Raw genomic sequence first — 17,568 nt, forward strand, 5'->3', positions numbered from 1 at the left:
CTGGAGCACCAGTCAGGGACTCGCCACGAGAATGCGGATGAATTGAGCAGGCAGACCTGCGAGGACTGCCGGCAATGCGCAAGCATTGAACAGAGGGACGGGGGCCCCTCACGGAAGGAGCTAGCAAAGGAACAAGGGCCGTTAGCCGCGTGGGTACCTACCAGTTACCTGGATGGGACTTCCGCCCTTGATGGGGCGGGATCGACCCTGGGCAACGTCGCATACCTCGAGGGGCCGGCAGGCAACCCGCACGAGACTCCTGCCCCAACGATGGTGGGATTGAACCTGGGTGCCGGGGGCTCCTCTGAGGGGCTATCAGCCCCACCAGGAGTGACAGGACCAAAGGGCGAACTAGCAAGGATACAGGCTACTGGTCAGGGACCAGTGGCCATCATGTACCGTGCCATCGCCCCTGGGGAGGAGGTGCCAACAGAACACCTGGAGGTCGGGAGCAGAGAGCTGGACATCCTGCATCACATGCGGGGCTTTCTGCGCATATGACAGAACGGCATGCTGGAAGCACATGTGGCCCCGCAGGGCCACGCTAGATGGTGCGCCATCTGCCCCCCGGCCATGCGGGGAAACCACGGTGTGGCAAACGCACGCCCTGGCTCACTCTGGGGTGGGAAGGACGATAGGTCACCTCCAACTGACGTGGTACTGGCCCGGGCTGACGTCCACAGTCAGGCGGCTCGTCAAGAGTTGCAAGGTGTGCCAGGCCGCAAAGCATGGAGGGACAAAGGCGGCTGGAGGAAAAATGAGGCTCTAGGCAGAACGACCCTGGCAGAAGGTGGCTGTGGATCTGGTGGGGCCATTTCCTGTCACACCAAAGGGGAACAAATGGGCACTGGTTCTTACCGACCACTTCACCTGGTGGCAAGACGCATTGGCACTACCTAAGGCCATGGCCCCGGTGGTCGCCAACGCACTGGATGAGCGGGTCTTCTGCTACCTGGGATTGCCCGAGCAGATCCACACGGACCAGAGGGCACAGTTCGAGAGCCAACTGATGGCCGAACTGTGCCAACTCTGGAACATAGAAAATACCCACACGACTCCGTATCACCTACAGGCGAATAGAGTCGTGGACCAGAATAACCGGGGACTCGGGGATTCTTTGAGGGCACTGCTCTTGACTCGAGGACAGGACGAGTGAGACCTGCTGCTTCCCCAGCAAATGAGGGCATACAGAGGCACCCCCACTCCGCGACTGGAGGGACGGTCAACATGCTAATGTTGGGACGAAAGCTGAGGTTGCCGGACCAGCTGGAAAGTCACCCCCCCTCACCGACCGAGTTCGTTCCTGTCCACGAGCACGCTCTCGAGGTGCAGCGAAGGCTGCAGACAGTGCACGAGGCGCTCCGGCGAAGCCAGATGGAGGTGAGACAAGAGGATGAGGAAGAACCACCGCTGTACGCCCCAGGCGATTGTGTATGGCTCACAAACAAACGCCGAAGACGAGGAGAAAATCCCAAGCTACAGGCAAAGTTTGTGGGACCATACCAAGTCTTGAAGGCCTGGGGAAACCACACGTATCTGGTGGAATGGCAGGGACAGTCTTCCATCCAGAGCGAGGGAAGGCTGAAGCCTTATCACGCTTGCCCAGAGAGGCAGTCCCCAGCCACTCTGGAGCCAAGGGGTCCAAACATGAAGGGCGCTCGACCCAGCAGGCCGAAAAAAAAGGCAAGAGGAGGACAGGATAGATCATGTACCAATAATGCCACCCCCCCCCCCCCCCGCTGGGAAAAGCTGCTACTAGAGGCTGCAAAGAATCGAGGGAAGGTAACTCCCGAGAAAATCCAGCCGGACCGGAGAAAGAAGGAAGTCAAGGACGCCCTCCTAGTTCCGAAGAAATCAATCCGGCCACACGGAATAAAGTTCCGGGGGAACTGGAATCAAACCTGATAGAGACCGAAGAGACCGCAACACCAGATCCCATCAGCCCCGCAATCCAATCAACTCCGGTCCGGCACAATCCGAGGCCGGCCCGGACAACCAGAAGGCCGGAACGATACAGAGATGGTATATGCTACTCGATGGAATTAACGGAAAACGGTCCGGAGGTCGCGCGGAAGGAGGTAGAACGGTTATCACGGACGCAACCAAGGATTCCTTATTAAAGCACTCGTTTTCTCTGAACGACATCAGAGCGCTGGAAAAGATAGAGAGCGAAGGCATCACATCTCTACAGGAATTACTGACTTCGGTCACAATGAGTTTGAAAAAAAACTGGAGGAGTGGGTAGGCCAACACCGGCAAACGTGGTGGCCTACAAAGAGAGTAACACGGAGATGGACGAGGCACGACAGCCAGATTCTGCCGTGTTGGAGATTACGGAGGAGGGAGCAGAGGCGCTGCTGGATGCCACTCTGACAGAGGACAGCGTAGAGGAGCTACTGAATGAAGTTATGCCGGAACCAGTGGAACAGAAATGGACGAGGGCTGCTGAGACTATGCAGGCGACCCTGCGGCAGGGACACCTGGAGGGCCGGAAACGCCAGCTAATATTGGAGGAGATAGAGCGCCTCCGCTATGGAGCCCGCCAACATGAGGCTCTGGCCCAGCTAGTCCTCCCACAGGATGTGAATTGGAGACCCTAGTCGCCAATGGGGGAGTGTGTGGTGGATGGCGTCCCCTTACATTTAGCCAAGCCGATGTACAGCTGAGTCAAGCATAGCCAAGCCAGAGCCATACCGACTGAAGACCGAGCCGAGCTGGACCGAGCCGAGTCTAACCAAGCAGAACAGGGGCGGAGTTTAGCAGCTATATATGCCCGAACATTTGTCTAGTAGAGCAGAGCTGTTCTAGGCCTGTTCATTGCTTGTCACTTGATTCATTTCTTGTACACCTTGATGAACTAAGCAGAAATATATGTATTGTACTCATGCACGAGTCTTGTACTAGTGGAGGAAAGTGAAGGTCGCACAAAACCTTCACAATACAAACCTTGGCTAAACGTGTGAGAGTTTCATTCTTAATGATGGCCGTTCTGTAAGTCGAAAGACCTCCTTCCTCAAGGTCAGGAAACAAGAAATATAAATGAACCCTATAAAGATAACACCATAATTGGCTGTATCAATGTATGAACCCTATAAAGATAACACCATAACTGGCTGTATCAATGTATGAAGCCAGCCAGCAATATTATGGCTTTCAAAACTGACCAAACTAGCAATTTTTACATGAACATTCCTGGTGCAACTTGTACAACGTCAGTCACTTTGTTGTATTATAAACACAAGATAATAATAATGACCCTTAATATATGCAGGAGTATTAACATCCAACACCATAGGAGCAGATGAATATATATAGATAAGATGATAATGATAAAGATCTGTAATATATGCAGGAGTATTAACATCCAACACCATAGTAGTAGATGAATGTATATAGATATGATGATAATGATAAAGATCTGTAATATATGCAGGAATATTAACATCCAACACCATAGTAGTAGATGAATGTATATAGATAAGATGATAATGATAAAGATCTGTAATATATGCAGGAGTATTAACATCCAACACCATAGTAGTAGATGAATGTATATAGATATGATGATAATGATAAAGATCTGTAATATATGCAGGAGTATTAACATCCAACACCATAGTAGTAGATGAATGTATATAGATATGATGATAATGATAAAGATCTGTAATATATGCAGAAGTATTAACATCGAACACCATAGTAGTAGATGAATGTATATAGATATGATGATAATGATAAAGATCTGTAATATATGCAGAAGTATTAACATCGAACACCATAGTAGTAGATGAATGTATTTAGATATGATGATAATGATAAAGACCTGTAATATATGCAGGAGTATTAAGATCCAACACCATAGTAGTAGATGAATGTATATAGATATGATGATAATGATAAAGATCTGTAATATATGCAGGAGTATTAACACCCAACACCATAGTAGTAGATGAATGTATATAGATATGATGATAATGATAAAGATCTGTAGTATATGCAGAAGTATTAACATCGAACACCATAGTAGTAGATGAATGTATATAGATATGATGATAATGATAAAGATCTGTAATATATGCAGGAGTATTAACATCCAACACCATAGGAGTAGATGAATGTATATAGATATGATGATAATGATAAAGATCTGTAATATATGCAGGAATATTAACATCCAACACCATAGTAGTAGATGAATGTATATAGATATGATGATAATGATAAAGATCTGTAATATATGCAGGAGTATTAACATCCAACACCATAGTAGTAGATGAATGTATATAGATATGATGATAATGATAAAGATCTGTAATATATGCAGGAGTATTAACATCCAACACCATAGTAGTAGATGAATGTATATAGATAAGATGATAATGATAAAGATCTGTAATATATGCAGAAGTATTAACATCGAACACCATAGTAGTAGATGAATGTATTTAGATATGATGATAATGATAAAGACCTGTAATATATGCAGGAGTATTAACATCCAACACCATAGTAGTAGATGAATGTATATAGATAAGATGATAATGATAAAGATCTGTAATATATGCAGAAGTATTAACATCGAACACCATAGCAGTAGATGAATGTATATAGATATGATGATAGTGATGAAGATCTGTAATATATGCAGGAGTATTAACATCCAACACCATAGTAGTAGATGAATGTATATAGATATGATGATAATGATAAAGACCTGTAATATATGCAGGAGTATTAACATCCAACACCATAGTAGTAGATGAATGTATATAGATATGATGATAGTGATGAAGATCTGTAATATATGCAGGAGTATTAACATCCAACACCATAGTAGTAGATGAATGTATATAGATATGATGATAATGATAAAGACCTGTAATATATGCAGGAGTATTAACATCCAACACCATAGTAGTAGATGAATGTATATAGCTACTAGCTGTGCCACTCGCCGTTGCCCGGGTATTAAAAATCAGCTTATAAACAATGAGAAGTGACGAGAATTGCTTACCACTTGCTGGCAGGCAACTCTCCAGCAAGTGGCAGGCCATTGCCAAGTAGCCTGGCACATCGCTAATGGGAAATTCCACTAACCTAGTTAGTAAGCTTCAAATGCCGCTAGGCAATGACATTGCATCAGCATTGTCGCCCAGTTGCAGTTATTCTAATAATAGCTATAGCCGGAATGCAGACAAACATACGACATACGGACATACTTTGAGAAATATATATTTAGATTACTAAGTTTTATAAAGTGTTCTATCAATATACTATCAACATACTGCTGTTTTTTGACTCCAGTGTGTCAGAGAGATAATTAAAGCATTGTATTATCATTAAAAGATGTGTGCCAAATCAAAGTTAAAAAAGGGTAAAAATAACGTCAAGTGAAAAATATTTATGTGATTTATATTGCTATAAGCAGTTTTTATTTACAGAATAGTCTGAGATCTACAATGCGTCCTTGAAACTGCCTTTATTACACAGAAGACATATCTCACCAATAATAGTTGCAAAGCAATAACAACAATACTAAACAGTAAAAAATTGTGTTCTAGTGAATATTAACTGGTAAAATAAAAGAAAAAGTGGACTAAAGAAGATACTTAGTCGTACGTACGTTGAGATGAACTCGAGCACGGCGTCACCTAGGAATTCCAGTCTCTCATTGCAATACATAGGCCCGGTGTAGCGCCGGTAATTGTGTGACATTATCTCAAGCAATGTCTTTAGGCCTGCAAACAGTTCAATTAACTACGGCGAAACCAGCAATTTACAACAAATTCAAGAAGAGTTACAAAAAGAATTGATGATAAATTTGCAGAATTTGTCTGCTAGATGTTGTTTGAAGGTTGTGCTTATATCAAACTCTTGTTACTACTACTGACGATAGCCCTGGGAAAGATGGGTGAGTGTTAAACAGGCCTGTATTTAGCCTAATACGTTTAATGAACAGCTAACAATCCATAAATAATATATGATCAATGAACATAAATAATATAATATCATATATAATAGAATAATATATGATAAATATTACATTTATAGCGGATGTTGCTAGTGGTTTCCGCACGTCTAATGTAGGGACTAGAACAGACTAATCAGAGAAGAACCGCTGAAATCGATGGCATAGCATTAGATGGGCAGGTGTTGATGTTGTAAAACATCACACCATAGCACGATTTATAGCTTGCGATAAATATCTCATAAGACTGATTTATCGGCGTAAATGAAAAGTATTGAAAAAAAAACTCTTTGGAACAGCGAATGAAAATAGGATTTATAGTCTGAGATCACTAAATTATCAGAAAGTTTTTAAAATTTACTATTCTATTACTTACTATTCTATTACTTACTATTCTATAACTTACTATTCTATAACTTACTATTCTATAACTTACTATTCTATAACTTACTATTCTATTACTTACTATTCCATAGAAGATCTATAAAAGTATTCCAAATTTCTGAATGCAGAAAGTTGGGCATAAGACAACAATAAATTATTCAGTGATGATAATATAAAGTTTAAAGCTAGAAATAATAGACGTGTATCACGCACATTCAATCGTCATGATAAACGTGTATTACACACATTTAATCATCATAATGGACGTTTATTACACACATTTAACCACCATGATAGACGTGTATCACATGCATTTAATCGTCATGATAGACATGTATCACATACAAATTAATCGTCATGATAGACATGTATCACACACAAATTAAACATCATGATAGACATGTATCACATACAAATTAATCATCATGATAGACATGTATCACATACAAATTAATCATCATGATAGACATGTATCACACACATTTAACCACCATGATAGACGTGTATCACATGCATTTAATCGTCATGATAGACATGTATCACACACATTAAACCACCATGATAGACATGTATCACACACAAATTAAACATCATGATAGACATGTATCACATACAAATTAATCATCATGATAGACATGTATCACATACAAATTAATCATCATGATAGACATGTATCACACACATTTAACCACCATGATAGACGTGTATCACATGCATTTAATCGTCATGATAGACATGTATCACACACATTTAACCACCATGATAGACGTGTATCACATGCATTTAATCGTCATGATAGACATGTATCACATACAAATTAATCATCATGATAGACATGTATCACATACAAATTAATCATCATGATAGACATGTATCACACACAAATTAATCATCGTGACATACATGTATCACACACAAATTAAACAACGGTAAAAAATGGTTGTTTTTTAAAACCTAAAAGAGCTTCTTTTAACACTCCCTTCTTAACAAAACCTAGAATATTGGTACAAAGCTAATAAAGATGGGGACCAATATTATTAACTCCGCTACAAAATTCACTCTATTCTAACATATTAGGTACTTCTCGAAACTTCAAAATACAATAACCTACTAGGTATTTCTATAAACTTCACAATACAATAGTCTACCATATCAGGTACTAAATAACATAGCATCATCTAAATACCGATCTAACTGAACTACCTCGCTTTTTTACTTTCAGCTCCTTTTGGATAGAAAACTTTCCCAACTCTGGCTTCCTGAAGCCACAGTTGGTGAGGGTGTTCTTGATCTGGTCCTGGTTGTGGCAAAAGCCGCTCATGTAAGAGGAATGAGAGAGAGCCATCTATAATAATAGCCTGATGTTTTGAATACAAATATGACGACCAGCGCAGGTTAAATAAAAACAATAAACATGTTAACAGAAGTTGAAAGATAAGAACCTCTAGCAAACTGTTGTACATGCGATTACAAGTTTATGGTCGCAGTTAAGAATATTCCTGAGAGATCTTACAGAAGCAGGCCATAGCAATTCGGTAAGTATCCTTGTCTTAGCAAGCACTTGTTTGTACATGATGAAATACAGTAACTCAAGCAAACAAACAAATAGGTAAGAAGGAACCATGCTGAAGATTCCACTTATAAGGTCACGTGGACATCACTAACATTTCTCTTTGTTATATATAACTTGATATTCACCAAAGAATGTTGCTAAATCATCATCGGTAACGTATTCTCCTCATAAACAATGGATGACCTAAAGTTCAACTTGGCAGCGAACGATATCACCAGAATTACAATTGATCAGATCTCAGATTTATCATTCTCTAGCCACTACTCCCTAGTACTAATCCAAGCCTCCCTAGTGAGAAATCAGGCTGCTTTTGTAGTCACAAAGTATGAAGAATACATGACTACTTGACAGTAACAAAGAAAGCTTGCCATTTGACACAAAAATGTGCGGGGTGTTTGCGACTTGTTAACAGAATATTCAAACTAAGCATTTCTTAGAATACTAGTTGGAGTTACAATAACATATGACACGAGTCGTCTGCTTAATTTCTAATAATACTTACTATAGAAGAGAAGACAATTAATTTTGAATTTTTTTATCAGCATTAGACTGATTCATGGCATTAGTTACTACCGATTTGCACTAAAGAGTTTGCTGAACAGATAATTGACTTCTCTATTATAATGGTTAGGTACCCTTTGCATCAGCAATTGTTTCAAAATTTGGACAATCACAAATTTGCAGCTTCCATCCTTTAGCCTTTAGTACTGTATCATTACATGTAAGGTATCCATGTTTGGCTGACGTACAATCATTAGATGATGATGGCCAACTTGATTATTACAGACCCCTAGTATAATATTGACATAGGGGTGACTGATTGTGGCTAATTTTCATTATCTTTAATAGCTCTAGATTACTTCTAATGAACCTGGATGACTATAAATAGGTAAACTACCCTAATAAATCTGCTATTGCATCGACTTTATCATTTTAAGGACATGCATACTATGTTATACTTGGGCATAACAAGGCTCCTTTGTACTTTCAGTAGATTGCAATCATGGATGGTCACTCGGATGGATGGTTGCGTGGATGGACGATGCCTGGATGGACGACGCGTGGATGGATCACGTGGGGATTGATCACGCGTGGATGGACGACGCGTAGATGGATGACGCATAGATGGATGACGCGTAGATGGTCGACGCGCAGATGAATGACACGGAGATGGATAACGCACAGATGGACGACGCGTGGATAGACAACGCATGGATAGTGGTTGGATGATGCGTAGATGGACAACGTGTGGATGGTCGACGCAGAGATGGATAGACGACGCATGGAATAGACACGATTGGATAGACGACGATTGGATAGACGACGATTGGATAGACGACGCGTGAATAGACGACGCGTGAATAGACGACGCGTGAATAGACGACGCATGGATAGACGCGTGGATAGACGCGTGGATAGACGACGCGTGGATAGACGACGCGTGGATAGACGACGCGTGGATAGACGACGCGTGGATAAACGACGCGTGGATAAACGACGCGTGGATAGACGACGCGTGGATAAACGACGCGTGGATAGACGACGCGTGGATAGACGACGCGTGGATAGACGACGCGTGGATAGACGACGCGTGGATAGACGACGCGTGGATAGACGACGCGTGGATAGACGACGCGTGGATAGACGACGCGTAGATAGCTCAAACCAAAGGAGTAGTTAGGAATAGTTTAGGAATAGTTCAAACCAAAACAAAGAACAAAATGCTAAAAGCGAAGACCAGAAAGTTGTGTTTAGTTTAAAGCACTGCTGAGAAGTTCTCGTTAGCTGGGAATCAATACATTATAAAATTGCGGAAAATTTAATTTACAAAAGATTGATCAAATTAAGTAAAACTTTGTCCCGCTCTTAGATAAGGAAAGGTGTCAGATGATTGCCAAAATGCTAACCATACCGTTTCACACTAACATTATCATTACTATTATTATTGTAGTCTATTTTGTAGTAGTCATATCGTAGTTATTATAGTCTTGAAGGATGGGGTTTAAGAAGCCTAGGAAGCTACTAGGTGGCTAGGGAGGCAACATAAATCACCTATAGAACAAGGTGAGGCGACATCTGTCTTTTTACTAAACACATTTAACACACAATTAAGCAAATTTTTACTGGTTGTATCGCAACCTAGAGAAAATAAAAGTCTGCTTGAAATGACAAAAACCGCTAAAAGTAAATCGCTAAACTCAAACTAAAGATATTATTGGCTGACTCCGACAAAGCGGACACCTAAAGTAAAAACATAGCGTGATGGAGTTTTCGCAACAGGACTAGCTAAGACGACATGGCACAGTTGATCATAATATGCTGCAATACATGCAACAAACAAATATGACTAAAAGCTTCAGAATTTAACAGAGATAGTTGTTTAAAATTGAATTATCAGTTATACCTTACTACAAGCTGAGTTATCAGTTATACCTTTCTACAACCTGAGTTATCAGTTATACCTTACTACAAGCCGAGTTATCAGTTATACCTTGCAACAAGCTGAGTTATCAGTCATACCCTACTAAAAAATGAGTTATCAGTTATACCTTACTAAAAGCTGAGTTATCAGTTATACCTTACTATAAGCCGAGTTATCAGTTATATCTTACTACAAGCTGAGTTATCAGTTATACCTTACTACAAACTGAGTTATCAGTTATACCTTCCTACAAGTTGAGTTATCAGTTATACTTTACTAAAAGCTGAGTTATCAGTTATACCTTACTACAAACTGAGTTATCAGTTATACCTTACTAAAAGCTAAGTTATCAGTTATACCTTACTATAAGCCGAGTTATCAGTTATACCTTACTACAAACTGAGTTATCAGTTATACTTTCCTACAAGTTGAGTTATCAGTTATACCTTACTAAAAGCTGAGTTATCAGTTATACCTTACTATAAGCCGAGTTATCAGTTATACCTTACTACAAGCTGAGTTATCAGTTATACCTTTCTACAACCTGAGTTATCAGTTATACCTTACTAAAAGCTGAGTTATCAGTTATACCTTACTATAAGCCGAGTTATCAGTTATACCTTACTACAAGCTGAGTTATCAGTTATACCCTACTATAAACTGGGTTAACAGTTATACCTTACTATAAGCTGAGTTATCAGTTATACCTTACTATAAACTGAATTATCAGTTATACCTTACTATAAGTTTAGTTATCAGTTATATCTTACTACAAGCTGAGTTATCAGTTATAGCTTCCCATAAGCTGAGTTATCAGTTACACTTTACTACAAGCTGAGTTATCAGTTATACCTTACTACAAACTGAGTTATCAGTTATATCTTACTACAAGCTGAGTTATCGGTTATACCTTCCTACAAGTTGAGTTATCAGTTATACCTTACTACAAACTGAGCTATCAGTTATATCTTACTACAAGCTGAGTTATCAGTTATACCTTACTACAAGCTGAGTTATCAGTTATATCCTACTATAAGCTGAATTATCAGTTATACCTTACTATAAGCCGAGTTATCAGTTATATCTTACTACAAGCTGAGTTATCAGTTATAGCTTCCCATAAGCTGAGTTATCAGTTACACTTTACTACAAGCTGAGTTATCAGTTATACCTTACTACAAGCTGAGTTATCGGTTATACCTTACTACAAGCTGAGTTATCAGTTATGCCCTACTATAAGCCGAGTTATCAGTTATACCTTACTATAAGCCAAGATGAGTTCTCCATGTTGAAAGGTATTGTTTTATTCTATTATGATTTTTCTTATGAGCCAATAATTGTAGACAAAATATCATGCAACCAGAAGTCATGTGCTTGTGACCACTTTTATAAATTCTAGTTGATTACCATGCTATCAACCAAACATGTTCATAGATGTTCATGAAACATGTTCATGTTCATAGACGAATAAACCTGAGTACAGCTTACATAGTTGTAAATATACTCCAGTAGCTGAGTACAGTTTACATAGTTGTAAATATACTCCAGTAGCTGAGTACAATTTACATAGTTATTAATCTACTTCAGTAGCTGAGTACAGCTTACATAGTTGTAAATATACTCCAGTAGCTGAATACAATTTACATAGTTGTAAATATACTCCAGTAGCTGAGTACAATTTACATAGTTATTAATCTACTTCAGTAGCTGAGTACAGCTTACATAGTTGTAAATATACTCCAGTAGCTGAATACAATTTACATAGTTGTAAATATACTCCAGTAGCTGAGTACAATTTACATAGTTATTAATCTACTTCAGTAGCTGAGTACAGCTTACATAGTTGTAAATATACTCCAGTAGCTGAATACAATTTACATAGTTGTAAATATACTCCAGTAGCTGAGTACAATTTACATAGTTATTAATCTACTTCAGTAGCTGAGTACAGCTTACATAGTTGTAAATATACTCCAGTAGCTGAATACAATTTACATAGTTGTAAATATACTCCAGTAGCTGAGTACAATTTACATAGTTATTAATCTACTTCAGTAGCTGAGTACAGCTTACATAGTTGTTAATCTACTTCAGTAGCTGAATACAGCTTACCTAGTTATTAATCTACTTCAGTAGCTGAGTACAGCTTACCTAGTTATTAATCTACTTCAGTAGCTGAGTACAGCTTACATAGTTGTAAATATACTCCAGTAGCTGAATACAATTTACATAGTTATTAATCTACTTCAGTAGCTGAATACAGCTTACCTAGTTATTAATCTACTTCAGTAGCTGAATACAGCTTACCTAGTTATTAATCTACTTCAGTAGCTGAGTACAGCTTACATAGTTGTAAATATACTCCAGTAGCTGAGTACAATTTACATAGTTGTAAATATACTCCAGTAGCTGAGTACAATTTACATAGTTGTAAATATACTCCAGTAGCTGAGTACAATTTACATAGTTATTAATCTACTTCAGTAGCTGAGTACAGCTTACATAGTTGTTAATCTACTTCAGTAGCTGAATACAGCTTACCTAGTTATTAATCTACTTCAGTAGCTGAGTACAGCTTACATAGTTGTAAATATACTCCAGTAGCTGAATACAATTTACATAGTTATTAATCTACTTCAGTAGCTGAATACAGCTTACCTAGTTATTAATCTACTTCAGTAGCTGAATACAGCTTACCTAGTTATTAATCTACTTCAGTAGCTGAATACAGCTTACCTAGTTATTAATCTACTTCAGTAGCTGAGTACAGCTTACATAGTTGTAAATATACTCCAGTAGCTGAGTACAATTTACATAGTTGTAAATATACTCCAGTAGCTGAGTACAATTTACATAGTTGTAAATATACTCCAGTAGCTGAGTACAATTTACATAGTTATTAATCTACTTCAGTAGCTGAGTACAGCTTACCTAGTTATTAATCTACTTCAGTAGCTGAGTACAGCTTACATAGTTATTAATCTACTTCAGTAGCTGAATACAGCTTACATAGTTATTAATCTACTTCAGTAGCTGAATACAGCTTACCTAGTTATTAATCTACTTCAGTAGCTGAGTACAGCTTACATAGTTGTAAATATACTCCAGTAGCTGAATACAATTTACATAGTTATTAATCTACTTCAGTAGCTGAATACAGCTTACCTAGTTATTAATCTACTTCAGTAGCTGAATACAGCTTACCTAGTTATTAATCTACTTCAGTAGCTGAGTACAGCTTACATAGTTGTAAATATACTCCAGTAGCTGAATACAATTTACATAGTTATTAATCTACTTCAGTAGCTGAATACAGCTTACCTAGTTATTAATCTACTTCAGTAGCTGAGTACAGCTTACATAGTAATTAATCTACTTCAGTAGCTGAGTACAATTTACATAGTTATTAATCTACTTCAGTAGCTGAGTACAGCTTACATAGTTGTTAATCTACTTCAGTAGCTGAGTACAGCTTACATAGTTATTAATCTACTTCAGTAGCTGAGTACAGCTTACATAGTTATTAATCTACTTCAGTAGCTGAGTACAGCTTACCTAGTTATTAATCTACTTCAGTAGCTGAGTACAGCTTACATAGTTGTTAATCTACTTCAGTAGCTGAGTACAGCTTACCTAGTTATTAATCTACTTCAGTAGCTGAGTACAGCTTACATAGTTATTAATCTACTTCAGTAGCTGAGTACAGCTTACCTAGTTATTAATCTACTTCAGTAGCTGAGTACAGCTTACATAGTTGTTAATCTACTTCAGTAGCTGAGTATAGCTTGCACATTTGATAATTTACTTCAGTTGATTATCACTATGGATTCACATTTTCAATAACTCTTTGTTGAAGTTCGTTGTATTTAAACATTCAGTGTAATTAGTCAGACTATTTAGCTTTAATTTATAATTATGTCTAACTACATAACTTTTTGTTTCATCAGTATGAATGCTTACAATACAGCCTTTGTAAGATGAATTTTTTAAAGCAAAAATGTTGGAAGAAAAACGGCCTGAAAAAGGTTAGATTTTCATAATATAGTTTATTTCCATGCGCCAATTAATGTTACAGAGGGAAGACTATCTTATATTTTATGTATTTGTTGTTTTTGTTATAAAGTGGTATATAACTGATAACCAAGTCCGTGATAACACATGAGCAATTCTACCTTGTAAGCTGTCACACTTGAGACCTGAAACTGGGCAAGACCACATACAAAAGCCACAAGACAATGTCTGATCAATTATATAACCAACCTGCAAGCGATAACAGAGATATGATACTAGATCATTGCATACAGCAGCATGATAATACAGTCTGCAATACCACCAGGAGTTTACCTAATTTCATAAAATGGTTTGTTCTAAGAAAAGATGTATTGGGAAACCTATTTTATAAAATAGAAAAGCTTACATTAACCTTGTCAGCATTTGACGATTCATCAATGTTGATATAAAATTAAATGGATATACTGTATGGTGACTTGGTTGAATTATTCAAAAGGCATTTAGATAGCAAACTATTCTACATAACCTTATTTAAAAAAATATGGTAGAAAATCTAGGAACTGAGGCTTCCTCTACTAAAGACTTATACATTTCTCTTTCTATGTTTACCAAATTTTTTATCCTATAAAATGATAGGATAGAAAACAATTTATAATAGTAAAAAGAATACAAAATTTCCCCCTTAAATTTGTTTTCATCTAAACCAACTGTAAACAATAGAAAAGCTATACTTTTTTGTATTGTGACAATATTGGTGGGCGGTATTTTATATATATATATATATACAACTTTGGTGTGCAGTTCTCTGGTTTCTAACTATAGTGTGAACACATTTTGGTTCATAATACCGCCCACCAACGCTGGCACAAGACAAAAATTATATATGTATATACATATGCAATATATATACGTATATATACATACATATATACGTATGCAATATATATATATATATATATGTGTGTATATATATATATGTATACACACAGAAACGAAAGTTTAAAACTTATGGCTAAAACACTTTTATTACTAATAGTTTCATGATCTGAAGTAGCTAACAGATTAAATGTTTAAAATATTTAAACAGATGTTTAAATACATAGAGTCCAGGGTCCTACTACAGCTCATGTCTTGTGATTGCATAGCAAGAATTTGTCTACATGTCTGCATGTAGATGACAGTTCGTTTCACGTGTTCAATGTAGCCAACTCTGGCATTCGGATGATGTAAAACTTTTCCCACAAGTTACATGTCTTAGTTGAACAGTTACATGATGTTGCCTTTCTAACATTTCTCTATCTTATATTGAAGTCAATGTTGTTCTCCTTCAACGTGCCAACTAGTTGAAGCATACATTCTACACCAAATATGCAAAGAATGTACTAACAATTATGGATTATATCGGGAAGATGGATTAGGTATCGTAGAAGGCGGAGCTCGGAAAGCCGAAAACACCAAGAAGAAAATTTGCGCAATATTTAGGAGAAATGACTTGAAGATCACGATCAACGCCAACAGAAAGATAGTCAACTTGTTGAATGTAACATTGAACCTAAACAACAATACACATAAAATTTACAACAAACCCAACAACACTCCGTGATACAGTGTATATAGACAGGAGATCCAACCATCCACCAAAAATCCTTAAAATCCTGTTTACTTGCAACAAAACATTACAGTTATTTGGTATCAAATATTCAGCATGTCTTACTCTGCTGTGTCGTAAGTGCAAAATATTTAAAATGTGATTACAAGCTTTTAAAAGCTAAAAGATGAACAGTTAATAGCAACCATCACGAATCTCCTCATTTCGATGACTTCTCAAACATTTTAAATATTGTTTTGACACGTGATGTTATCACTTGAATTGAAAGGCCAATAAAAGGCTCAATATAAAACGCCTCGTAGCACTAGTTTATGACAAACACTTCAGGTTTTACTGAAAAGCCCGTATCAAATATAGATGCTCACAACATTACAGTTTTGTTTCATCTTGGTCTAATCGACTAGTCATAATCTGATCATGTGACCCATACTTCCTGCCAAACAGCGCAAATAATTTCTGCAGCCTTTTCGACTATCACAGGTGACAACGGGCTCGTCATGTTTATCAGAGGATGATATGCAATCCCTCAAGCTAAGATTAACAAGTTAAACAATTTTTTATGGTAAGTTTTGAGATATCAGTGCATTACAATGATGATGAAACAGACGCGTAAAGACAATAGACACAGTTTTATTGAATGTAAGAAGTATATTTGGTGATACGGGTGACTTCATCTGATGATTTCATCTGATGATTGCTACTTCAGATCATGAAACTATTAGTAATAAAAGTATTTTAACCATAAGTTTTAAACTTTCGTTTCTGTGTGTCTACATATATACACACATATATATACGCACATATATACACACATATATATATATATACACGCACACATATATATATACACACACACACATATATACACACACACATATATACACACACACATACATATATATATATATACACACACATATATATATATATATATAAACATACTCATGGGACAAAGTCATCAAACTGGCAGCACGTTTCCTTCTCACCTACATGATGAGCACAACTAGTAGCTAACAGTAGTAGCTAACAGTAGCAGCTAACTCTGTAAGCTCGTCGCGAGAGGCACTATTGCCAAACAAAAAAGATCCCTTCAGTTTTGTTTGCACTTTGGTTCAAAAAGAAAGACCTAAAACATTTCCATGTGTATACATTAGTCCTTCTCTTGTCAGCTGACAGCGGCCTAGCCAGACATGATGCACACGCAAGTGCTTGAAGATACCATGACATGAATTGGCCGGACGTCTAACACCAACCATATCTCATGGCCTTCTTCAAGCAGTTGTATTATTCAGCAAGCCAATCATTTCCTAGCTAAGCCCATACCGTAACCTCATACCCTTGACGAATAACACGTCTCTTTCACCGAGCAAACGCTTGCACGAGTAGAATCTCAAAGCTTGTAAACAGGTGGTCAAGATGTAGTACTTTGGCTGCAATACCGTAGTGCATGACAACAGCAGATCCACACGTGTCACTAGAGACCCACCAGTGTCTGCACTAAACTGCTTCCCATTCATTGCCTCGATGCAGAAGAGTTAAGTTTGTCAGCTGTCTCTTCTCATTCATTCTCTTCTCTTTTTGTACTTGCGTCTGAAATCACT

The 17,568-nt window shown here is 37.9% G+C and overlaps 1 protein-coding gene across 1 annotated transcript in view; it reads right to left on the bottom strand.

Moving 5' to 3' along the window:
• Positions 1–17,568, bottom strand: part of LOC137400735 (ribonuclease 3-like) — an 84,673-nt gene that overhangs the window by 43,580 nt on the left and 23,525 nt on the right. Inside the window, exons 16-18 of the mRNA XM_068087071.1 lie at positions 7,556–7,697; positions 5,624–5,738; positions 2,947–3,046 (exon numbers count right to left, since the gene is read on the bottom strand). Of these exons, the coding sequence (XP_067943172.1) occupies positions 2,947–3,046; positions 5,624–5,738; positions 7,556–7,697 (357 nt within the window). The remainder of the gene's footprint in view (positions 1–2,946; positions 3,047–5,623; positions 5,739–7,555; positions 7,698–17,568) is intronic.

The sequence above is a fragment of the Watersipora subatra genome, chromosome 7, assembly GCF_963576615.1.
Source record: "Watersipora subatra chromosome 7, tzWatSuba1.1, whole genome shotgun sequence".
NCBI classification, from domain to species: domain Eukaryota; kingdom Metazoa; phylum Bryozoa; class Gymnolaemata; order Cheilostomatida; family Watersiporidae; genus Watersipora; species Watersipora subatra.